Source organism: Elephantulus edwardii, unplaced genomic scaffold (genome assembly GCF_000299155.1).
Source record: "Elephantulus edwardii isolate Elephantulus edwardi_28Jun2011 unplaced genomic scaffold, EleEdw1.0 scaffold00191, whole genome shotgun sequence".
NCBI lineage: Eukaryota > Metazoa > Chordata > Mammalia > Macroscelidea > Macroscelididae > Elephantulus > Elephantulus edwardii.
Genome location: NW_006399941.1, coordinates 5,934,104 through 5,955,174, shown reverse-complemented (window position 1 = coordinate 5,955,174; position 21,071 = coordinate 5,934,104). Strand labels below are relative to the sequence as shown.

Below are 21,071 nucleotides of genomic sequence, written 5' to 3'. Positions count from 1 at the left end.
AAGTACTTTTTCAAGAGGAAAAGATAAAGAAGGAAGAAAGGGGTAAAGGAAGAGGGGGAAATGTCCCAAGGAGACCTCTAAACAGTAAAAAAAGCTTCTGTGTCAGTTGAGAGGCATTGAAAGATTGTTATGTAACTGCTCTAAATTGGGAAGAGCTCAAAATCTCTCACTGCTTTCAAACTCACAAATAGACCCTCCAGTGGTTTTTCAGAGGCTATGAAATCACACAGCAAAGAAGACTGCTAACCTTTCTCCTGTGGAGCAGTTGATGGATTTGAACTACTTGCATTTGGGTTGGCAGGACAACTCTTATGCCAAGAGCTAGGAGATGGAAATAATATGAAATACTGTGTGAGGCAGTGAGCTCTGGTGGCCAAGTGGCAAGAAGCTGTGTTGCAATCCCGATGGCATGTCGTTTGAATCCACCAGCTGCTCTGAGGGAGAGAAATAGGTAGTCTCCTCCTGTGCAATTAACTACTTCTGAAAACCCACTAATGGGTCAGCTATGGGTTGGTTCTGACTTGATGTTTCACATCTCAGTGTGGCACTACCCACAACTCCCACTGTGGGGCAGTGACACAGGAAATAACTATTACGTGGAAATGCTACTGAACTCATAGAAATCACAGAGAGGTTTTGTAACAAACCCAAAGAAAAAAATATATGCATGCATCAAAAACTCACAACCCAGGTGCAAAATGAAACAAAGGTTTATTTCCTGCAGTAACTTCTGTAAATTACAAAGATAAAATGCTAGACTACAGCATATAACTTTCCAATATTTAACCAAAGTACTTGTAATAAATACGCATCCTGAATGAAGGTAGGTACAAGGCTACACTTTGTCAGGCATCCTACAGAAATGTCTCAAGTCCTATACTCGCAGCATTTCTGTGCTGGGAAAGGGAGAGTTTTAGTTTGTGTTTTCATAAGTGCTGTGACCAAAACCAAGTCTTTTCACATTTTTCTGGAGCATTTTTGAAATTACTTAACTCAAATGAAACAGCTTAAGAAAAGAAACACCAAGCGTGAAAGCCATCTGCTCTGCTGTAGTTGGTTCTCTTCCAATAGACAGGACCCCACCATCCACTCTGAGGTGTTGGGCCCTGACAGAGCAGGCGCACATCTTAGTTACTAACTGTGGAGAGTTGTGTGTTCAGTTTAATTCCTTCAAGAGAATCAAAGCCATAAAGGGAAGCTGCAAGCCACTTAGAAACATTCTGAACCTGAAAAGAAATGTGAGCACAAAGTGTTTGTCCCCAAAACCTTTGCTCTGCACCATAATGACACCATACCAGGCCTCTTAGTTTCAATGTTGAAACACTGCTTGGTTCTAACCAGTCCTTCCAGAGATAACTTGTGGACCCTGGTAGAGTTGGGACCTTAAAAAGTATTCAACAGGTAAGGGGAGGCTTCATGACATTCAGGTACGTGCTGTAGCTCTGGGGACATGATGGCAGGAATTCCTGGGGGTACCGGCGACAGCTCAGATTAAGGGTGGAATACATAACTACCTTTCACTAGAGCAGAAAACTTTGAGGAGAAAAAGTTCTATTTCTCAAAAGTCTTAAGTATAGTTACCTAAAAAATATCTTATTAATAGAGTCTAGGGTAAATTTCACTTATTTTGGGGTTTAGCTATGAAAAAGTCATTAAGAGCCAATACAAACATTATAGCGAAAAAAACACTTTAAAAAAACATGAGGTTAGAAATGATGAGGCATTTCTTTTGGCTGTAAACGTGCAGTTTACTGTAATCCCTTGTTGAAATGCAAGTGTTTGGATTTCCTGAGCTTCTTGGGTAACAGCAGGAGGCAAGTTTGCATAGAAGATATGACTCAAAGAGAAAATTTTTTAAGGACCTTTTGCTTTTGTTTTAAAACTTCTTTAACTAATAGTGCTCATGGAACTGGGAGCCTGGCGAGCAGGGTGATGAGTTAGAGAAGGGTAAACTCAAACTCATTGCTGCCAAGTCTGAACTGACTTATATCTGACCCTCCAGCGGGTTTTCAGAGGATGTAGATCACAGGGGAGGAGACTGCCCATCTTTTTCCCAAGGAGTAGAGTTGGACTGCCGGAGATGCGCTATCTTTGGGTTAACAGTGTAACTCCCTATGGACTATGCCTTCAACGGAAAATGTACAGTGGGACAGAAAATGACATCCTAGTTTTCCCAATCCACATCTATCCCATTACAAGGTATCAAGCATATATCTCCTAGCTAGTGCTTTACTAATTTGGTTAGTGATTAAATCACTTGGGATTGGGATCCAAAGGCAAAAATGAGCCTTGCTGGGTGTTGAAAGGCACCACCCTGAGCACAGGGACCAAACAGCATTCACTCAGACATCACTCAAAGTGAGGCCACTCGGCTGGCCAGGTGCCCCGGGGGTTACCCAACCCCCCGAGCACCAGCACCCTGCCAGGAAGGCTAACCCAGCTCTGGAATCGGGAGGACCTTTCACCTCTGCTGGTTTTGAAGTTTCCAGGCAGTTCTAAGGAGAGCGGACTTCCTAGGGGAATCAGTCCCCGGAAGCCGAGGGATCAGGAAGAAGCTACGCGAGGTCACAGTGCACACCACGGGTGGGAACAGACGCAGTGGCTGCCAAACTCTGGATCCAACACAGAGATGGACAACAAGGGGCAGTGTCCTTCCCAGGAAACCACTTTACTTCTTCTGAGATTGGTTTTTACACATGGTAAGAATTTGCTTCAGGACTTTCTGGACATCTTCATCCATCTGGCCCTAGGAAATGCAAACAAAAGACATGCATCAGAACCCAAGTGAGTGTGTGGCTGTTGTCCCCCACATCCCCAATCAGACTGCTGGCTGCAAGGAATCTTTTGGCGTTCCCCCCACTTCTTTAGAAGGATCTGCTGTTGACTGGCGCTGTCCAGCCTATTTCAAGTCAGGTGACTCCATGTGACAGAACTGCTCCATTGGTGTTTGTTCTTTTAAAATTTCTGTCTGAGTGAAGGTTTATGGTTTTTCATACAGTCATTCACAGGAATTTTGAGTTACAGCAATAACTGCTATTGATTAATATCACTGATTAATTGCAATGTCTACACCTCCTATTGTATATACTGCCCTTCTTTTGATCCTGCTTTTCTATTAATTTTTACTCCCCTACTTTCAGACCTTTAGGTTGTTCACAGGGTTGCTATTAATTGAACACAATCTATTCTGTGGCACCTGACAACCACCCCACCACCAGGTTTTCTTGGCTGCAATCCTGATGAAATAGATCACAAGGTCTTTCTCCCACTGAACTGCCAGGTGAGTCTGAATCACTAGTCTTCAACAGCCAAGCATGTTATTCTACCAGGAAGGGTGCCTTAGATGAATGTCAGCTCTATCGATACCCACACTGCTGTGAGGAACAGAATCCAAGATAGAGTCCCACTATTTTCCTTCTGGAGGATGATGGAGCTGGGGCTACCTAAGTGCTCAGCTTAAGGCCTCTAGGTTTTTGGTTACAAACATGAACCCGGCTAGCTAGACGGTTAACAGTCACAGGGGCCATGTGGTGCAGACAGCTCTGAGATACCAGCCCGCCTGGAAAACGAAGCCTGTCCCCCCATGTGGTAACCTTCTACAACTGATGAGGCTGCTCCTGGTGAGCAGGGCATGAGGCTCCTGACATCCAGTCCAAGAGGCATTTTTATTTTCTAGTTTTCCAATGAAAAAGATGATTTTCTTCCACTTCAGTGATGGCAATTTCGGCAATGTCTAATACTGGCTTTTCTTCTTGTTGTTATGTGCCATCAAGTCGCTTGCAACTCATAGCAACCCTATGTACAAGAGCTCTAAATGCCACTCTATCCTGTGCCAACCTCGTTGTCTCAAAACTCACTCATTCTCACGACACCATTCACATATTTGATCCATATTTCCCATAGCATTACCTTACCTGTACAGCATACAGAAGATGCATTCTGTACACGGATATGACTTCCTGGTGTTGCTTCTTGCATTCCTAAGAAAAGGCAATTTGCAATTATTAAACAGTTTAACTAGACTTTTCAACACACACCCTATAAACCATGAAGAAGCTGTAGTCAAATGCTGTCCAAATGACTTCCCCTCTTTAAACATTTAAAATTACATTACGGGTCTGGTTGTATTTTCTGAACACATGTTAGTATTTCAGTGAATGCTATCAAGTTAAGTCTGACTCACAGCTACCCTTTATTGGATTTCCAGTGCTGCAAATATTTTATGAAACCAGACTGCCCATTTCTCTCATGTGGAGTCACTGGAAGATTCGAACCCCTGACCTTTCAGTTAAACTCAATACAGTATCACCAGAGTTTCTTGTTAGCATTATAATGGGGAGGTGGGGTGGGAGAAGTACATTCATTTCATATTATGGAATGTTAACTCTATAAAAAGAAAATTCTTCAAGAAGCTGCACTGCAATCTCAGACGTGAGTGGTTTGAGTGCACCAGATGCTCTGCTGGAAGAGGAAGAACAATCTCCTCCTGTACCAGTCAGATCTGATTTGACGGTACACACAAAAAATAATGAAATTTTTTTAAAAAAATAAGAAAATTCTTATTAAAAGTAGTTACTATAATACTAAGTAAGTGTGGGATTATAATTTAGATTATATCTTCTTTTTTTTTTTCACATAGAACAGAAGAGCTTTATGGTCCAAGGGAGTGTCCATGGGAGCTGAAATGACTGACCAGCCTGTTCTGGGCGGCAGCCTGGGCACAGGTGGCAGAGGGCACACACTGAGAGGTTCAAGTCCTCAGAGGTGCCACCTGTGCTGCTGCCCCCCGGTAGGCACCTCATCAGGCAGCCAAGTCCTACCCAGAGAGACCAACTTGTCCTCCCTGGAGCCTGCCCAACCTAGGGCGGAGCCCTGCCGTGGGATCCACGGGAAGCCATGTGCAGGGGACGTGGTGCTGCCCACATGTTGTGGCTTCGAGTAGGCGGTGGGCATGCGCCAGGGTAAGCAGGTGCTGGGAGATTATATCTTCTTTACAGTTATTTTGGGTGGGTGCAGCTGGGTATAGAAGAGGCTGTGGTACTAGAGATATTATAGCTAATGTTAGATGGATCTTGGCTGAAAGCAGAGAGTAACAGAGGAATGTCTATCTGTATTTCATTGACTATGCAAAGGCTTCTGATGGTGTGGATCACAACAAACTGTGGCTGACTCTGAGAAGAATGGGAATCCCAGACACTTGATTGTGCTTATGTGAAACCTATACTTGGACCAGGAGGCAGTCGTCAGAACAGAGCAAGGGAACGCTTCATGGTTCAAAATTGGGACGAGTATATGCCAGGGATGTGTCCTATCTCCATACTTTTTCAATCTATATGCAGAACAGATTATCTGCGAGGCTGGGCTCTATGAGGAATGTGGCATCAGGATTGGAGGAAGACTCATCAACAATCTGCGTTATACAGATGACACAACCCTGCTTGCTGAAACTGAGGAGGACCCGAAATGCTTGCTGCAGAAGTTCAAGGACTGCAGCCTTCAGTATGGATTGAAGCTCAGTATCAAGAAAACAAAGATTCTCACCACTGGGCCAATTGGGAGCATCATGACGGATGGTGAAGATAGTGAGATTGTAAACAGCTTAATTTGCTTGGCTCCAGAATTAACGCTCTTGGCACCAGAAGCCAGGAAATAAAAAGATGTATTGTATTGGGAAAGTCTGCCGTCAGAGACCTCTCCAAAGTACTGAAGAGCAATGATGTCAGTCTGGAGACCTAAGATGCGCCTGACCAAGACCACTGTCTTTGCAATCACTTGCTAAATATGCCTCAGAGAGCAGGACAATGACTAGGGATGATAGAAGGAGAATGGATGCCTTTAAACTGTGGTGCTGGAGAAAAGTATTGAATATATCATGGACTGCTAAGAGAATGAATGGGTTCGTTCTGAAGAGCATTAAACCAGGCTGCTCCTTTGGAGGCAAGGATTCTGAAGCTTCATCTGACATACTTTGGACATGCTGCAAGGAGTGACCAGTCCTTGGAGAGGGACATCATGCTTGGGAGGGTGGAGGGACAGTGTAGAAGATGAAGACCCTCAATGAGATGGATTGACTCAGTGACTTGGGTAATGTGGATAGGTGTGTCAGACACAATAAGATTGACACAGGATAGAGTAGGGTCTAGGGCTATTGTACATAGGGTTGCTATGAGTCACAGGCAACTCGATGGCATATAACAACAAAAACAAGAACATTTTCTCATTAGTAGTCTGTATTCTGGTGACATGTATGAGGGGCTCTTGTGGTCTAGTGGGTAAGGAGCTATGCTGTCAACTCAAAGGCAGGCAGTTAGAATCCACCAGCAGCTCTGGAGAGGAAGATGGGCAATCTCCTCCTCTGCTATTTACAGCCTCCGAAACCCTCCTGGAGGGTCAGCTGTCAGTCAGTGCTGATTCGATGGCAATGTGGACTGAGTGAGTGGATTTGTACTACATCTGATGGGCACAGTTTAATTTGCTGATGTTGCCATTTTCAGTGGTTCACTTGAATATGTTCAGTGTTAGGATTCACTGATAGATCACTTCCACAGAGCAGGCATGGCCTTGTCTACAGTGAACTCTGTGTCGATTTCAGTGTAAGGAGTTGTTAACTAGTAGTAAGCTGGTCAGTATTCAATCCTAACAACAAATGGCAATTCAACCACACATACACACACACACACATCCTGACATTATATTAGGACTTCAACTTCACTGTTAGGACTAATGCCAACAACTAAACATGGGATTTATTTATGTAGATATTAAAAAGAAGAAATAAAAACTTAAAATAGTTGGGAACCACCTGTACACACACTTATGCAAATATACAGACACTCACACAGAGTAAACACTGTAAGAAAACCTATCAAATGGCCCTGATTATCCCTGACTACTAGAACTACAAGGGCTTTTCACTTTGGTTTTAGTATTTTCAACTTTTCTACAATTACTGCACAAATATGTATGCATAAACTATCCAATATACATGAAATATAAATTATTGTTGAAAATATACACTAATTTACACAAAATAGTGACACTGATTACATTCTTCCAATAGTGCAACAATTCTCATGTTTTCTTTTCTAATTTGTTTCTTCACTGTTAACATTAACTTGTTTGTCCCTAAGTTTCTGACCTGTCAACTGAGCAGCTGTTTAACACTTTAATCCCACAAAGTAAGTTTTTCACATAGCACAAAGCTCATGGCAAGCATTCTTTACTAGTTTATCTAGGCTACTGTTTGGTTTAAAGGAGGCTTCAGGGATATTTTTGGCCTATGGTTTCAGAGGTAGAGAGTATTTCAGTTTCAGGTGTTCATTTAGCTTCAATGGCTCCAGAAAAATCTGGATTAATCGAGAACTGAAATTTTGTCGTTAATTTTCTCCCCTTTTGGTCAAACATTCATTAATGATAGCTGGACAAGGAAATATAATGGCCCTCCATCTAAGAAGGAGGAATTCTGGTGGCCAAGGAGTTATAGACTTGCACTGCCGACCTAAAAAGCAGGCTGTTTGAATCCTCCAGGTGTTCTGAGGGAGAATGATGTGCCATCTCCTCTTGTGCAGCTTACAGCCTCTGATAATCAGCTGCAGGGTCAGCTATGAGTCATTTCTAACTCTACAACAATGAGTTGTGTTTTTCTAATAGAAGGAGGCCAACGGGTTAAAGGCAGAAGTTGGGATGGCAAAAGCAGAGTTGAGAGTGACAGCCTTTGAAAATGGAGATAGGGTCATGAACTAGCCAGAAAGGCAAGGAAACAGATTCTCTTCAGAACCGGCAGAAGGAACTGATGCGGACCCTTTGAATTTAAGCTCAGTTGAGACTCCTTCTGAACTTCAAAAGCTAGGATTAAGGTGAAAATTTGACATTGTTTTCAGGCACCAAGACTGTGGCAATCTGTTACAGCAATCAAAGGAAACTGATACAGATACAAAAAGGCTTTTATTTTGGTTACTAAAATAAGAGGGAACTCTGGTGGCATAATCTGTAGGGAGTTGTGCTGTCAATCCAAAGGCAGTGCACATCTCTGTTAGTTCAAGCCCACCAGCTGCTCCTCAGGAGATGGGCAATCTCCTTCTCCTCCTGTGCAATGGTAGCTTTGTTCATTTGCTTACAAAGTTTGTATACAGTGTGTTTCACACTATTCTTCATTCCTATTTTGTTTCATACAATCATTCCCATTCATCATATTTTGTAAAATTAATCAACATTGAAATACGCCCACCTCAATGTCAGCTGTTGAAAACCCACAAGCAAATTAGCCATGAGCCAATTTTGGAATGCTTCACGAATTTGCGTGTCATCCTTGTGCAGGGGCCATGCTAATCTTCTCTGTATCGTTCCAATTTTAGTATATGTGCTGCCGAAGCGAGCACGAGCCATGAGCCAATTTTGACTTAACAGCAGTGAGGTTTTAATAAAATACAAAACTCCCTGTAGGAGTTAAATGAAGGTCATGATCCTGGTCACTAATAAGAAAGATTCTCGGCACTGCTCAAGATAAGATCACTTGCTGCAGAAACGCAGCAAATCTCCATCCAACTCCTGCAGGTAAGTCCTGGGAATTCCACCATCCATTCTCTCTGCTGCTCAAGACATCTTCAGTCATGAGCAAATTGTTTTTGTTATGTACTATTGAGTTGGGACTGACCCATAGCTGACCCTCCAGTGGGTTTTCAGATGCAGTAAATCAAATGAAAGGAGACTGCCCATCTCTCTCTCACGGAGCTGCTCGTGGATTGGAACGGTATGCCTTTGGGTTGGTAGCCAGCCAGGTGGGGAAGCCTGCAGAGCTGGAATGGCATGTAATCGGCACACCCCCACTTCCTTCCCCACAACCAGGCAGCGCAAATGAGCTCAACTCACCGCCAGCTGGTTCTGGAGCTGCTTGACCTGCTGCTGCAGGGTTTCCAGCTGCTGGCTCTGGCGCTTGGAGGAGCTTGTCGAGTAGGAGAGCTGGGACAGGCTGTTCAGGGCCTCCTTCAGTTTGGTGACTTCTTTTGTCATTTCATTTATCTACCAAGAGAGGAGAGCCATGTCAATGGGCAAGAACGCGTCGACAGAAGCAAAGCTTCCTAAGCAGCAAACAAAGTCACCTCTTGGCCCCTGGGACTTGAGACCTGGGAACAAAGAAATTTTTCCCTCTCAAGAAAATTTACAAAATGAACTGGATAACCAAATTGTGAAGATCAGCCACATGCTCGTAATTAATTTCACTGTATTTAGATAAAGGCTTTTTTTTTAAAGTTACTTATTTTGTTCCAGTGCATGAAAAGAAACAAAAGTTGTTATGTTGATTTCTTTTTATTGTGTAAAAGGGCCACCAAAAACTGATATCTCAGGTCTCTTCTATTTGAGGGGACACAGCAATGCCTTACCCGACACTGCTGGCATGGATAACTGGGAATGTGGTGTTCTACCTCTGGACAGCTGGCTTTAAATGGAGCGTACCCTTCCTCCCTAGGTTCCTGAAGCTCTTTTTCAAACACTCATTTGAAAGGAATACAAGACAAGTACTGCTCTAATCTGGGGGCTGTAAATGGTTAAGTCCTTGGAAAGAGACATCATGCTGGGAAAGGTGGAGGGTCAGAGAAAGAGAAGATCCTGAACAGGATGGACTGATGCAGTGGTGGTTAGCCATGGGCTGGAGCACATCAGTGACGTGCGAGTGATGCAGGATAGGGCCAGGTTCAGATCTGCTGTTCATCGAGTCGCTATGAGTCACAGCTGACTCCACGCCACTTAACAAGACTAAGCATTTAGACCTTTCTAGAAGTGACTTGGGAGATCTGCTTCTGGACACAACTCTCGGGCGTCCGCTTTGACTGTGCACCCACGTGGCAGTCTCACCCGAGTCACCATCGACTCAGTGGCTCCTAACAAGCGCTCCAGCGAGTGCCTCTCAGAAAGCGGGACACAGAGGACAGATGCTGAGCAGACCCCTGGTGCGGGGGACGGAGGATGGCCACGTGTGCCTTCCCACATCAGCATCACTACCAACTGCCCACCACTTCCCTCTCTTTGCCACGTGTCTTGGAAAAGGAGGATCAGGAGTGCAATTTTCATACTGACTTGAGGATAAAAGTTCACAGAAGCTGTGAAAATCAGGATCAAGTCTATGAGCAGCTGTTGTTGTTGTTGTTGTTATGTGCTGTTGAGTCTCCTGCGACTGACTCATAGCTACCCCATGTACAACAGCCCCTAAACCTTGTTCTATCCCTTGTCAATCTTATTGTCTCCAACCCACCCATCTCCATTACCCCAGTGACTGAACCAATCCATCTCATCAAGGGTCTTTCCTCTCTTGTGCTGTCCCTCCACCCTCACAAGCATGACATCCCTCTCCAAGGACTGATCCCATCTTGCAACATGTCCAAAGTATGTCAGATGGAGCTTCAGAATCTTTGCCTCCAAGGAGTAGCCTGGTTTAACCCTCTCCAGGATGAACCTGTTTGTTCTCCTAGCAGTCCATGGTATATTCAATACTCTTCTCCAGGACCAAAGCTCAAAGGCATCAATTCTCCTTCACTATCCAGCTCTCTGATACATAGCAAGTAATTGCAAACACCATACTCTGCCATCAAATAGGTTCTGACTCAAAGTGACCATCCATTGGGCTTCTCTAAAGTTTATTCATTTTTAAGATTTTTTTCTTAAAAAATGTGATTTCAGTGAAAGATTACAAAGCAAATTCAATTTCCATCGATACTCACAATGGAGTAACACTTGTCCTACTTCCTATCTTAATGTCTTCCTGTCAGAAGTGGGATTCTAACTCATGCCTCCAAAGGAGTCTGAAACCTGGACGCAGCACCTTAGACACACAGCCATCCTGACTCCTATGAAAACCCCCTGGAGGGTCAGCTGAGGGTCAGTTTCAACTTGATGGTACATAACAACAATCTGTATGAGAAAACTCAGCTTTGATTTGTGGTGTTGACTATCCCATGGACTGCCAAAAGAACAAATAAATCTGTCTTGGAGGAAGTGTAACCAGTGTCCTTAGAGGCAAGGATGGTGAAACTTTGTCTCACACACTGTGGACATGTTGTCAGGAGCGGCCAGTCTTTGGGGAAAAAAAAACACTGAATTGGGAGAGGGGTCAGCGAAAGACCTTCAACCGGCTGTACTGACACTGTGAATGTAACAGAGGGGGTGAGCATATCGGAGACGGTGAGGATGGTACAGGATACAGCACGGTAGAGATCAGCTGTTCAGAGGGTCGCTATGAGTCACAGTTGACTTGATGGCACTTAACAGGAACAACAGCAACAAGTTAACAGGAAGAGACTGGCCATCTTTCTCCCTGGGGGCTGTTGATGGATTCAAACGGCTGGAAATGTCCTGCCTTTTTTTGGTAAGGAGCAAACCATGCGATGGAATACACCACCCGTACACCTCTCAGCTGCCAAGGACAGAAGAATTACATATTAAGAAAGACATGGAATTCTAAATGGATTAGCTCATGGGATCACTGATGGTATCATCTGTAGATAGTTGTACGGCTAATTCCAAAGCTGTGCCTCTCTTGACAGTTTGAATCCAGTAACAGCTCCTTGGAAGAAAGGGGTAATTTGTGTTATCTGTGGCCTTGGAAACCCAGCGGAGGGTCATTTTTTACTCAATGGCAATGAATTTGAATTTTTCAATCCTTAATATTGGCAGAGCTTCTATGATCTTTTGTTTTTGTTGTTATGTGCCGTGGAGTTGCTTGAGACCCACAGCAAGAGCCCTAAACCCTGCTCTATCCTTGACTCCAAGGAGCAGCCAGCTTCACCCTCTTCAGGACCAACCTGTTTGTTCTCCAAGCAGTCCATGGCACATTCAACACTCTTCTCCAGACCACAGCTCAAAGGCATCAACGCTCTATCATCCCTAGTCACTGTCCAACTCTCCGATGCATAGCATGTAATTGTGAAGACTATAGCCTGGCTCAGGCATACCTTAGTCTCCAGCCTGACGTCGCTGCTCTTCAGTACTCTGGAGAGGTCCCTCACAGCTGACTTTCCCTATGCTATTAAGTCTCTTGATTTCCTGGCTGCTGGTACCAAGAGTGTTGACTGTGGAGCCAAGCAAACAAACTGTTCACTATCTCAATCTTCTCACAATCCTCCATACTGATGCTGAAAATTGGCCTAGTGGTGAGAATCTTTGTTTCTTCCCTGGCCTTGGAAACCCAGTGAAAGGTCATTTTTGACTCGATGGCAATGAGTTTGAGTTCTTTGATCCTTGATATTGGCAGAGCTTCTATAAAATGATCTTTTAAGGACAAGTATGTACCATATGTGTGAGGAAGTGGTAGAAACTCTGGAACACATGCCAATCAGAGTCCAGATCTGGAGGCAGATATACGCAGATGGTTCACAACAGCTTCAGTCCTCATTGCCATTGAACTCATAGCTGACCCTCCACTGAGTTTTCAGAGGCTGTCAATCACATAGGAGACTGCCTATCTTTCTCCTACAGAGCAGCTGGTGGATTTAAACTTCCCATCTATGGACTGGCAGATCAGCTCCTTAACCACTAGGTCAACAGGGCTCCCTTGGCAGCAGGTTAGTTAGTGCTAAAAATGTGTTGCTGTTAGGTGTTGTCAAGTTGATTTCACCTCACAGCAAACCCATCTGACACAGCATAACTGCTCTGTCAGAGTTTTCTTCGCTGTAATCTTTACAGAAACTGATCATAAATTAGTAAGCATAAGCACTGTGTCATCAGGCTCCCAATAAGTGCCCTCTATGGAATCCTCTGCGGAAATCCTTATGGGAATAGCTCCCCAGGTCTTTTCTCTCAAGGAGTGACTGGTAGGTTTGAGTTACTAACTTTTTCTAAGTGGCCACGCTCTTAACCACTGCATCACCAGGGCTGCTAGAGAAAAAGCCAACAGAGTTGGAAGCTCACCAACCTTCTTATCTTTGTCCTCCTCCAGCTTGGTAGAGCTCATGGAAGACCGCTTCATTTCTGCAAGGTCTTCCTGAGACTTCTGGAGTTTCTGCAGAAGTTCACTGACTTCTTGTTCTTTGGATTTCAAGAGAGTCTGAATGTTTTCCTTTTCCCTTTTTATCTGTGACACTTCACTTCTGCTCTGGGCAGCCTCTGAATGGGCTTTCTCTCTCTCTCTTACTGAATCCTTGAGTTTTGAAGCCAGCACGTTCACTTCACTCTCTAATGAAGACTGGAGCTTTTCATACGAGGCCCTGGGCACCATGGCGTCGGTCATGGCTGCCTTCTCTTCTAAGAGCTGTTTCTCCAGCCTGGCCACCTCCACCTCCTTGCTGGCGAGGAGCTCTTTCAGACTGCTGATTTTTTCCTCCATCTCTTTTGCAGCAGTCCGCAGGGTTGTTATGACTTGCAAATGTTCTGTGATGGAAACCGAGTTCTCCTTTTGGGCATCAACCAGTTGCTTGAGCTGGGTCAACTCGTTCAACACTTTGCAATACTGAGACTTCATTTCCGACAGGGACTCTTCGGCCTTCGCCCTGGACACGTTGGTCACCTCCAGCAGCTTCTCGTGCTCCGCTTTGTGGATGTAGTTGGCCGTGACGTCTATGAGAGACTTCCTCTTCCGGTATTGCTCCAGCTCGGCCTGAGCCTCCTTGTAGAGCTGTGACAGCTCGCTGACCTGCTTGTTGAGCTCATCGATCATCCGGTTCATGGCCTCCTTCATGTCCCCGGCTTCGTCACTGGCTTCCTGAGCCATCTGACTTTTTAACGTATCTTTCAGTTTCATGATCTCATCCTGGGCTTCTTGGTATCTCCCAAACAGAAACGACTTCTCCTTATTCAGATTCTCAATAACAGCACAATACGAAGTCTTCATCTCCTCATACTCTTCGGCAGGTGGCTTGGCGGCCCCTGCTTTCTCCCTCTCTTCCAGTTTTCCCTCTAATTCTCTCACTTTCTCTTTATTCCTTTCGCTTTCTTCCAAAGCTTCCTGGAGATCCTTCTTGAGCACCCCCACTTCCTCCTCGGTGATTGTCAGCTCGGGGAGATGTGAACGACTGCCTGTGCCCTCTGGTGAGACGAGGCCCAGTGTCATCTGCTTCTGGACACTAAGGACCTCCTTCATGGCTTCCTCATACTTGCTCTGCGTCTCTTTGAGTTTCTGGCTGAGGTCGGAGCCGTTCTCAGCCATCTCTGCGTGGTTGAAGCATGCTGGCTCGGTCCCTCTGGACTGCAGCGCAGTCTGGAGCTGTTTCTTTTCTGCTTCCGAGCTCTCCAAACGCTTCTGCAAGTCCTGCAAAGTCTCCTGCAGTTGCTGAATTCTGACCTCGCTGCTGGGAGTGGATTTCTCCAAGGAATCTGCTGAAACAGGGGGAGATGATCTACCGTCTGAGGGAGAGGTCTGGCCAGACTTGCCCAGGGACGGAGGCATGTCAGTTTGGGTGGAGTGGTAAGAGTCAAGGCTGAGGTCTGCATCTGCCTCCTTGGGTGTTTTAGCCTAGGGGAAAACAAAACAAAACAAAAGAAACACCCAAAATTAAATCATGCCGGTGCTGTGGTTAGGTGAGCAAGCAGCTAGTGTGAGAAAAATAAAGTCCAAATGGGGTGATAGAAGAGCAGCATGAACACCTAGTGTGCATACTTCTTACCACATGAAAAAATACAGTGTTATTGGGCATTAGAACCAGATTCACGACACAAAGCTGAGCTGGCACTTCTATTAAAAAAACTCACCGCCACGGAGTCAGAGTCAGAACCAACCTATATCTGACCCTCCAGGGGGTTTTCAGAGGCTGCAAATCACACAGGAGGAGACTGCTCATCTTTCTCTCATGCAGCTGCTGGAGGATTTGAACCATTAGAGAGGCACCACCTTTGAGCAGGCAATGCAAGTCTCTACGGATTAAGCCACCAGAGCCCCCCAGGTAACGAAGTCTTGGGAGTGTGTTATTTGTTGGGCTGCTAACTAAAATGTCAGTGGTTCAAATCGACCAGCTATTCCATGGCAGAGACCTGGGCAATCTTGTCTCATCTACGGAGCTTTGGCGGCACAGTAAGTTAAGTGCTGGGCTTCTAACGGAAAGCCTGACAGTTCAAACCATCTAGCAGCTCTGATGAAGAAAGAGAAGACAGTCGTCTTCCATAAAGGTACTTCTATCAGGATAGATGATCTATGGTACTTTAAAAAGCACTGCAAGAATTTTTTTCTTTTTTTCCTCATTATAATTTTAGTTCCCACATGTACTAAAGGCTGGATACAGTTAGTTCTTAGCAAGTTGGTTTGTTGTTGTTGTTGTTTTTTTTTTAAATCAGGGGAAAACAAGGATGCAGCAATACCCAATACCACAAATTATGCAGTTGAGTTTTCCACATTTGGGGAAATTGCAGGGGTCAGCACATCCAGAGCGCAATGGATAAGCCTCACCCTGGGAAAAACACCTGTGTGATGATGGCATCTCTCCTATCAGGTATTAGTTCTTAGCAAGTTTTTAATTCTGAAAATTATCAACTCTATTAAACCAATGGCTAACATTAGATGTGTGTGTGAGAGACAGCATCTAATAACAACATATATGTCTGGACAGATGTACACATGGGAACTCTGCTGGCCTAGTGGGTAAGGCGTTGTGCTGCCAACCCAAAGGCTGGGGTTCAAACTCACCAGGTGCTCTACAGGAGGGTCAGCTGTGAGTCAGTTCTGCCTCGACAGCACTTAACAACAGGGCTAATTTAGACATGTTTCAAAAAGGAGGAAAGTAATGGAGAGGTCCAAACCAAAGTTTCTCCATTACCACCTCCCGGTGTTGTGGAGTCAGCCCTGCCTCATGGGATGGCATGTGAGTCAACACAAGCCTGTGCTCCATGGGTTTTCAGAGGTTGGTTTTCCTTCTGGAAATCCAAAAGTCAACCAGCAGGTCATTCTGAACAGGGAGAGCTGCTACGCAGATTTGAAGCCCAGAATCTCTGGCAGTTAGCAGCTGAGCATGTTAAACTCTTAAAATTCATGCAAATGTTTAAAACAAAAGACGTACTCCTCAGAAAACCCAGCAGCTTGACTTACACTCTGTGAGGAGCTCTGGTGGTGTGCAGTCTTGAGGAAGTTGTCCTGCCAACCCAGAGGTGGTGCCTCTCTAAGGGTTCAAATCCACCATCGGCTCCGTGCGATGAAGATGGGCAATTTCCTACCATGTGATTTACAGCCTCTGGAAACCCGCTAAGGATCAGCGAAGCTTGATGGCTATGAGGTGTTTTTGTTTTGTTTTTCCTTCCCATATATTCTGTGGAGGCAGCTGATTTACCTACCTGTAATTTATCTTGCAACTCCTTATTGTGTAAAGTAAGAGAAGCAACCTTGGCTTGTAACAGGACAAGAAGATCTTGTTGGTCAGCCTCTGAACTTATATCCAATAAGCTATCCGCACCTTGGAATAGAAAAAGGCAATTTAAATCCACATTAACAAGTTTATCTCTCATCCCTAACAAAGCCACTTAATATCCCAAACCAGTTCTTCCTGGTCTGGACCAGGATGCCTCCAACACCAGCTAGATGAAAGGGGCACTTTTCAGAGACTGGGTTTCTTCCCTCACATTCCCAGCCCAGCACAGAACACAGGATGTATATATAACTTTCTGAAAAATTCATGGATCTCACCATACTTCTCCCATTTACCTGAGTGCCAAAACCTTGGCTGTTTTGGATTCTGCTCTCAACCCCAAAAAGGTCTCATTTGGTCAACCATTTTGATGCATCTCTGCAACCTGCTTCATTTCTAATCTCCTGCACCATCACTCTAGATTAGATTTTATCACCTTCCCTGGAAAGGTTACAAATGGTCTCCTGGCACATCTCTGCTTTTCTCCTTTCCCCTGTAAAGTGGGGTCCACACATTTTAGGTCACATTCACCTTCCTAATGTGTACTCTGATTGACTCAGTCTGGTTCATGTGCTTTCATTGTTCTCCTTCCAGAATTAGTTTCTGTGTGAATTAAATTCCTCTTTCAAGGTTAAGGCTTCTTGTGACATTCACAGGCTTATGATCCATGGCTTCTTCCTATGTCTCCATCTGTCTCCAATTCAAAGCTCCCATCACACCTTCCCTCATATCCTTGACATGTCCTTCTAGCATCTCTGTGCCTAGATTAAAAAAAACCCTTCACATCTGTTATGCTTTGAATTTTGTCCTCCAAAAGTGCGTGTGGAGAGATCTGGTGGCCTCATGGGTAAGGAGCTATGCTGTCAACTCAAAGGCAAGTGGTTCGAATCCACCAGCTGCTTTATAGGAGAAAGATGGGCAGTCTCTTCCTGGAAGATTTACAATCTCTGGAGACCTGCTGTATGGTCAGCTAAGAGTCAGTTCTGATTAGATGGCAATGAGTTGTTAAAATGAGTGTGGGCCCCCTAGCCTTCATACCCTATCTGCAATCCCATTTGGGAATGGAGCTTTGTTATGCAAATGGGATGGTATCAGGCTAGGGTATATCTTAGGAGCTAACCAAATGCAGAAGATAGCAGGAAGTGGAGAAGACAGATGAAAGAAAATATTGCCAAGGAACTTAGGAGAATGGGGCTACAAAAATGGAAAGAGCAAGCCAAAGATGAGCCCCCAGAGTCAGTATGATCTTGCCTATGCCACTCATTGCCATCGAAGAGGAACGGACTCACAGCTGACCCTCCAAGCAGGTTTCTGAGGCTGTAAACCACATGGGAGGAGATTGTTCATCCTTCTCCCTTGGAGCCGCCATCTTTGTGTTAGTGGCACAGAACTCCCCGCTTCTCTCATAGCTGTTTTCAGTTCAGACTTCTAGCCTCCCGAAGTGCTGAGGAAAAGGAATTTCTGTTCATGACAGTCACACAGTCATTACAACAGCACTGCCTGGTTAAGGTAACACTGGGGTTCCCCCCCTTTTTGATAATTATTATTTTAGCCTTTGCTTTCTATTTAATTTAGAGATTACTTGGCCAAAGGGTCAATACAATTTTTTTTTCTAAGCACCAGATTGGTATTCTCTTTTTTGCTCAGTTTGTTAAGTCACTTTCCTCTTCTAGGACTTGGCCCTCCCTTGATATCACCTGCTTGTTTAGCATAAATACTGTATAAGACCATAACTGCAGAATGAGTACGAGGATCCAAGGAGCGGAGGAAAGGGCTTAATTACAGGGTCACACAATTTGAGGGGTGCAGGGAAGGGTGGGTAAAGGAAATGGGGGAAATCTGGTGTGAAAAACAATGTATAAGAACTTTATGAACTTTTTAAGTACACCAGCATAATTTTTTTTTAAAAAGGTATATAAAAAAGGTTAAAGTTGAAGAAAAGAGCCAATCTTCAAATTTATGCCTTCATGTGTTTGTCTACCTAAAGCAATGACTATGATAACATTGTTAAGGGCCCATGTCAAACGTGGCCTCCTTTTTAAAGCATTCACCGACTATCCCATCAGGAAACAGTTTCCTCTTTTCAGAATCTCACAGTAACAACTCTTGGACATCCCACTGCTTCATCCTACAGAAATAGCATGTAAAGCACTGTTACTGCTTGGAGGAACTTGTTCTGGAGTATAAGTCAATATACAGCTCCCTTCATCCAGAAATTCTTCCTGTTGGGGGAGGAGGCAGGAGATCACCTTTCTACTTAGAAGTGGGCTTAGTGATAGAGCTCAAAGACTTCCTGGTCCTGTGGACTGGTAGTAGTTTATGAATCACACAGATCTAATTTTTTTTTGTTCCTTTTACTTGCTTGGAAAAGTACAAGGTCAGAGAAAGAGGAAGACCCTCAAAGAGATGGATTTACACACTGACTGCGACACTGGGCTTGAGTGTGATGAAGACTGTTGGGTGGTGTAAGAAAGGGCAGGGTTTATATCATAGGGTCACTCTGAGTCACAGTCAACTCGACGGTAACTAGCACTACAATTTTTACGGCTATGTTTCTTGTTTTCTGACAACCATTTTAATCCTACTTTAGAAGCATGTAAAATGATGTCTTTCCACAGAAAAGCTTTCTTCTGATATCTGATGCTCAAGGCATAGTGTTCTCAACAGGTTTTGTGAGTTTAGTATGAATCTGGGGCTCAGGGGTAGAGCTACAATTCTAAACAATACAAGTCACTTCTAACACACAATCAAAGTGCTCTGGTGGCAGGCCTGCAGTGTGAGCTGTGCTGCTGATCAAAATGCCTCGTATTTCTTGTGGTTCGGATCCACCAGTGGCTCGGAGGAAGGAGGATGGGCAGTCTCCTCCCACTAAGATTTACAGCCTCAGAAACCAGATGGCGAATCGAAATCGATGTGAACAGACTCAAGGGCAGTGGGTTTTTGAAGAAATATCCGATGTATCACTTGTTGTTTGCTCTCGACTCAGAACTGACTTCAGCTGACCCTCCAGTGGGTTTTCAGTGGCAATAAACTGCAGAGGAAGAGACTGGTCATCCTTCTCCTGTGGAGCAGCTGGTGGATTTGCACTATGTATCTTTGGGATTGCAGCGCACCTTCTTACTACTAGGCCATCACCAACTGTTAAGTTATATTAAATGCCAAGATCTTCTAAGGGAGCGCTAGTGGTGTGGGCAATAGGGGTTACACGGCTAACCAAAAGGTAGGACTTCTCTGTCGGTTCAAATCCACCACCTTCACCTTGGGAGAAAGATGGGCATCCTCCTCTCATGTGACTTACAGGCTCCCATGCAACTTACAGGCTGTGACAACTTGTCGGATGGTCAGCCATGAGTCGGTTCTGACTCGATGGCAAGGATTGGGGGTTTTGTTAAGAATTAAAAAATTTAGTATTTCTGAATTCTGTAAATTCCAAGGCCCAGACAAATATAAAATATCCTAGAGACTAAGAAACTAAATGCTGGAGTGAAAAGGGGTCTTAGAAATCAACCAGTCTGATATTTCCCAAATGCTGGCCCACAGACAACTATTTTTTAAATTAACTCTGAAAGTACTGTTGTTATTTTTTTAATGGTTTAAACAAACAGAAATTATTCTGTCACAGTTTAGAGGGCTTATGTTGATGTTGGTAGGTGCTATCAAATCAACTATGACTCACAGCGACCCTATAAACAACATAACTGAACCTTGCTGTATCCTGCATCATTCTTAGAATCTCTGATATGTTCATTGCCACAGTCACTATGTCTATCTGTGTTGTTTAGAGGAACTCAGGATGTCAGCTCTAGGTTTTCTCTGTCAGCTCTGGAGCCCTTGCTTCCTTTCCACATGTGTGAGCCCACTATTTCGTGGAGTTCTTCACCATGTGGTGTTATCAACTCCACTAGGTCTAGGAGGTTCTCAACGCAGGGATTCCTGTTCCCAGATATGATCCCAGTCTTTTCTAGTATTCAAATTCCTTTCCTCTTGAATGACATTCTTAGATGTTAAAGCCTTAAGAAAGATGCTCAAAGGATAGAATGCATCAAACTCTATCTTAAGGGGATGAGGAAATTGTGTATGATTTAACTGACTGCTGGTGGGTTTGAACCATCAACCTCTTGATTAGCAGCTGAGTGCATACCAATTGAGCCACGAAGGGCTGTTTTTATTCCCCTTGTTGTGTACTGTCAAGTTGGATCCGACTGGCACAGGAGGAAATTGACCCTCCATCTTAAGCAGAGCATCTGGTATATTTGAACCGTGCACTTTTGGGATTGTAGCACAGCTTCTTGCCACTAGGCCACCAGAGCTCCTTGCCATCAGGGGTCTTAAGGGATAAATCAGTTGATAAGAAAAGAAAATAAAGCCCACTGTTGCCCAGTCACTCCTGTTTATAGTTACTCAACAGGACAGAGTAAAATTTCTTCACAGGGTTTTTCTCAGACTGTGACGTTTTTTACAGAAATAGACTGACACATCTTTCTCCCATGGTGCAGCTGCTGGGGGTACTGAAATGTAGACCTTTCAATTAGCAGTCAAACACTTAAGCACTATGTTACCAGGGTTCCTAAACAAAAACAGACATGCATTTTTTATGTGTAAAAGCAGAAACTCCTTCCACTCCAGACCAAAGGCCAGCAAAATGCACAGTCTTCAGCCCATGTGTCTATTCTTGGTATTAAGTGATGGTACACTCATTTTCTGACCTCCCTAGAGTCCCCTGCTTGGCTGTGGCTCTCCTGAAAAGAATACAGA

General features: G+C 44.3%; 1 protein-coding gene across 1 annotated transcript in view; it reads right to left on the bottom strand.

Annotated features, from left to right (window-relative positions):
* Window positions 1-2,668: 2,668 nt before the first annotated feature.
* RAI14 (retinoic acid induced 14) overlaps window positions 2,669-21,071 on the bottom strand; it is a 93,390-nt gene continuing 74,987 nt past the window's right edge. The window contains exons 11-15 of the mRNA XM_006896800.1: window positions 16,246-16,364; window positions 12,905-14,440; window positions 8,869-9,018; window positions 3,915-3,980; window positions 2,669-2,746 (exon numbers count right to left, since the gene is read on the bottom strand). Of these exons, the coding sequence (XP_006896862.1) occupies window positions 2,669-2,746; window positions 3,915-3,980; window positions 8,869-9,018; window positions 12,905-14,440; window positions 16,246-16,364 (1,949 nt within the window). The remainder of the gene's footprint in view (window positions 2,747-3,914; window positions 3,981-8,868; window positions 9,019-12,904; window positions 14,441-16,245; window positions 16,365-21,071) is intronic.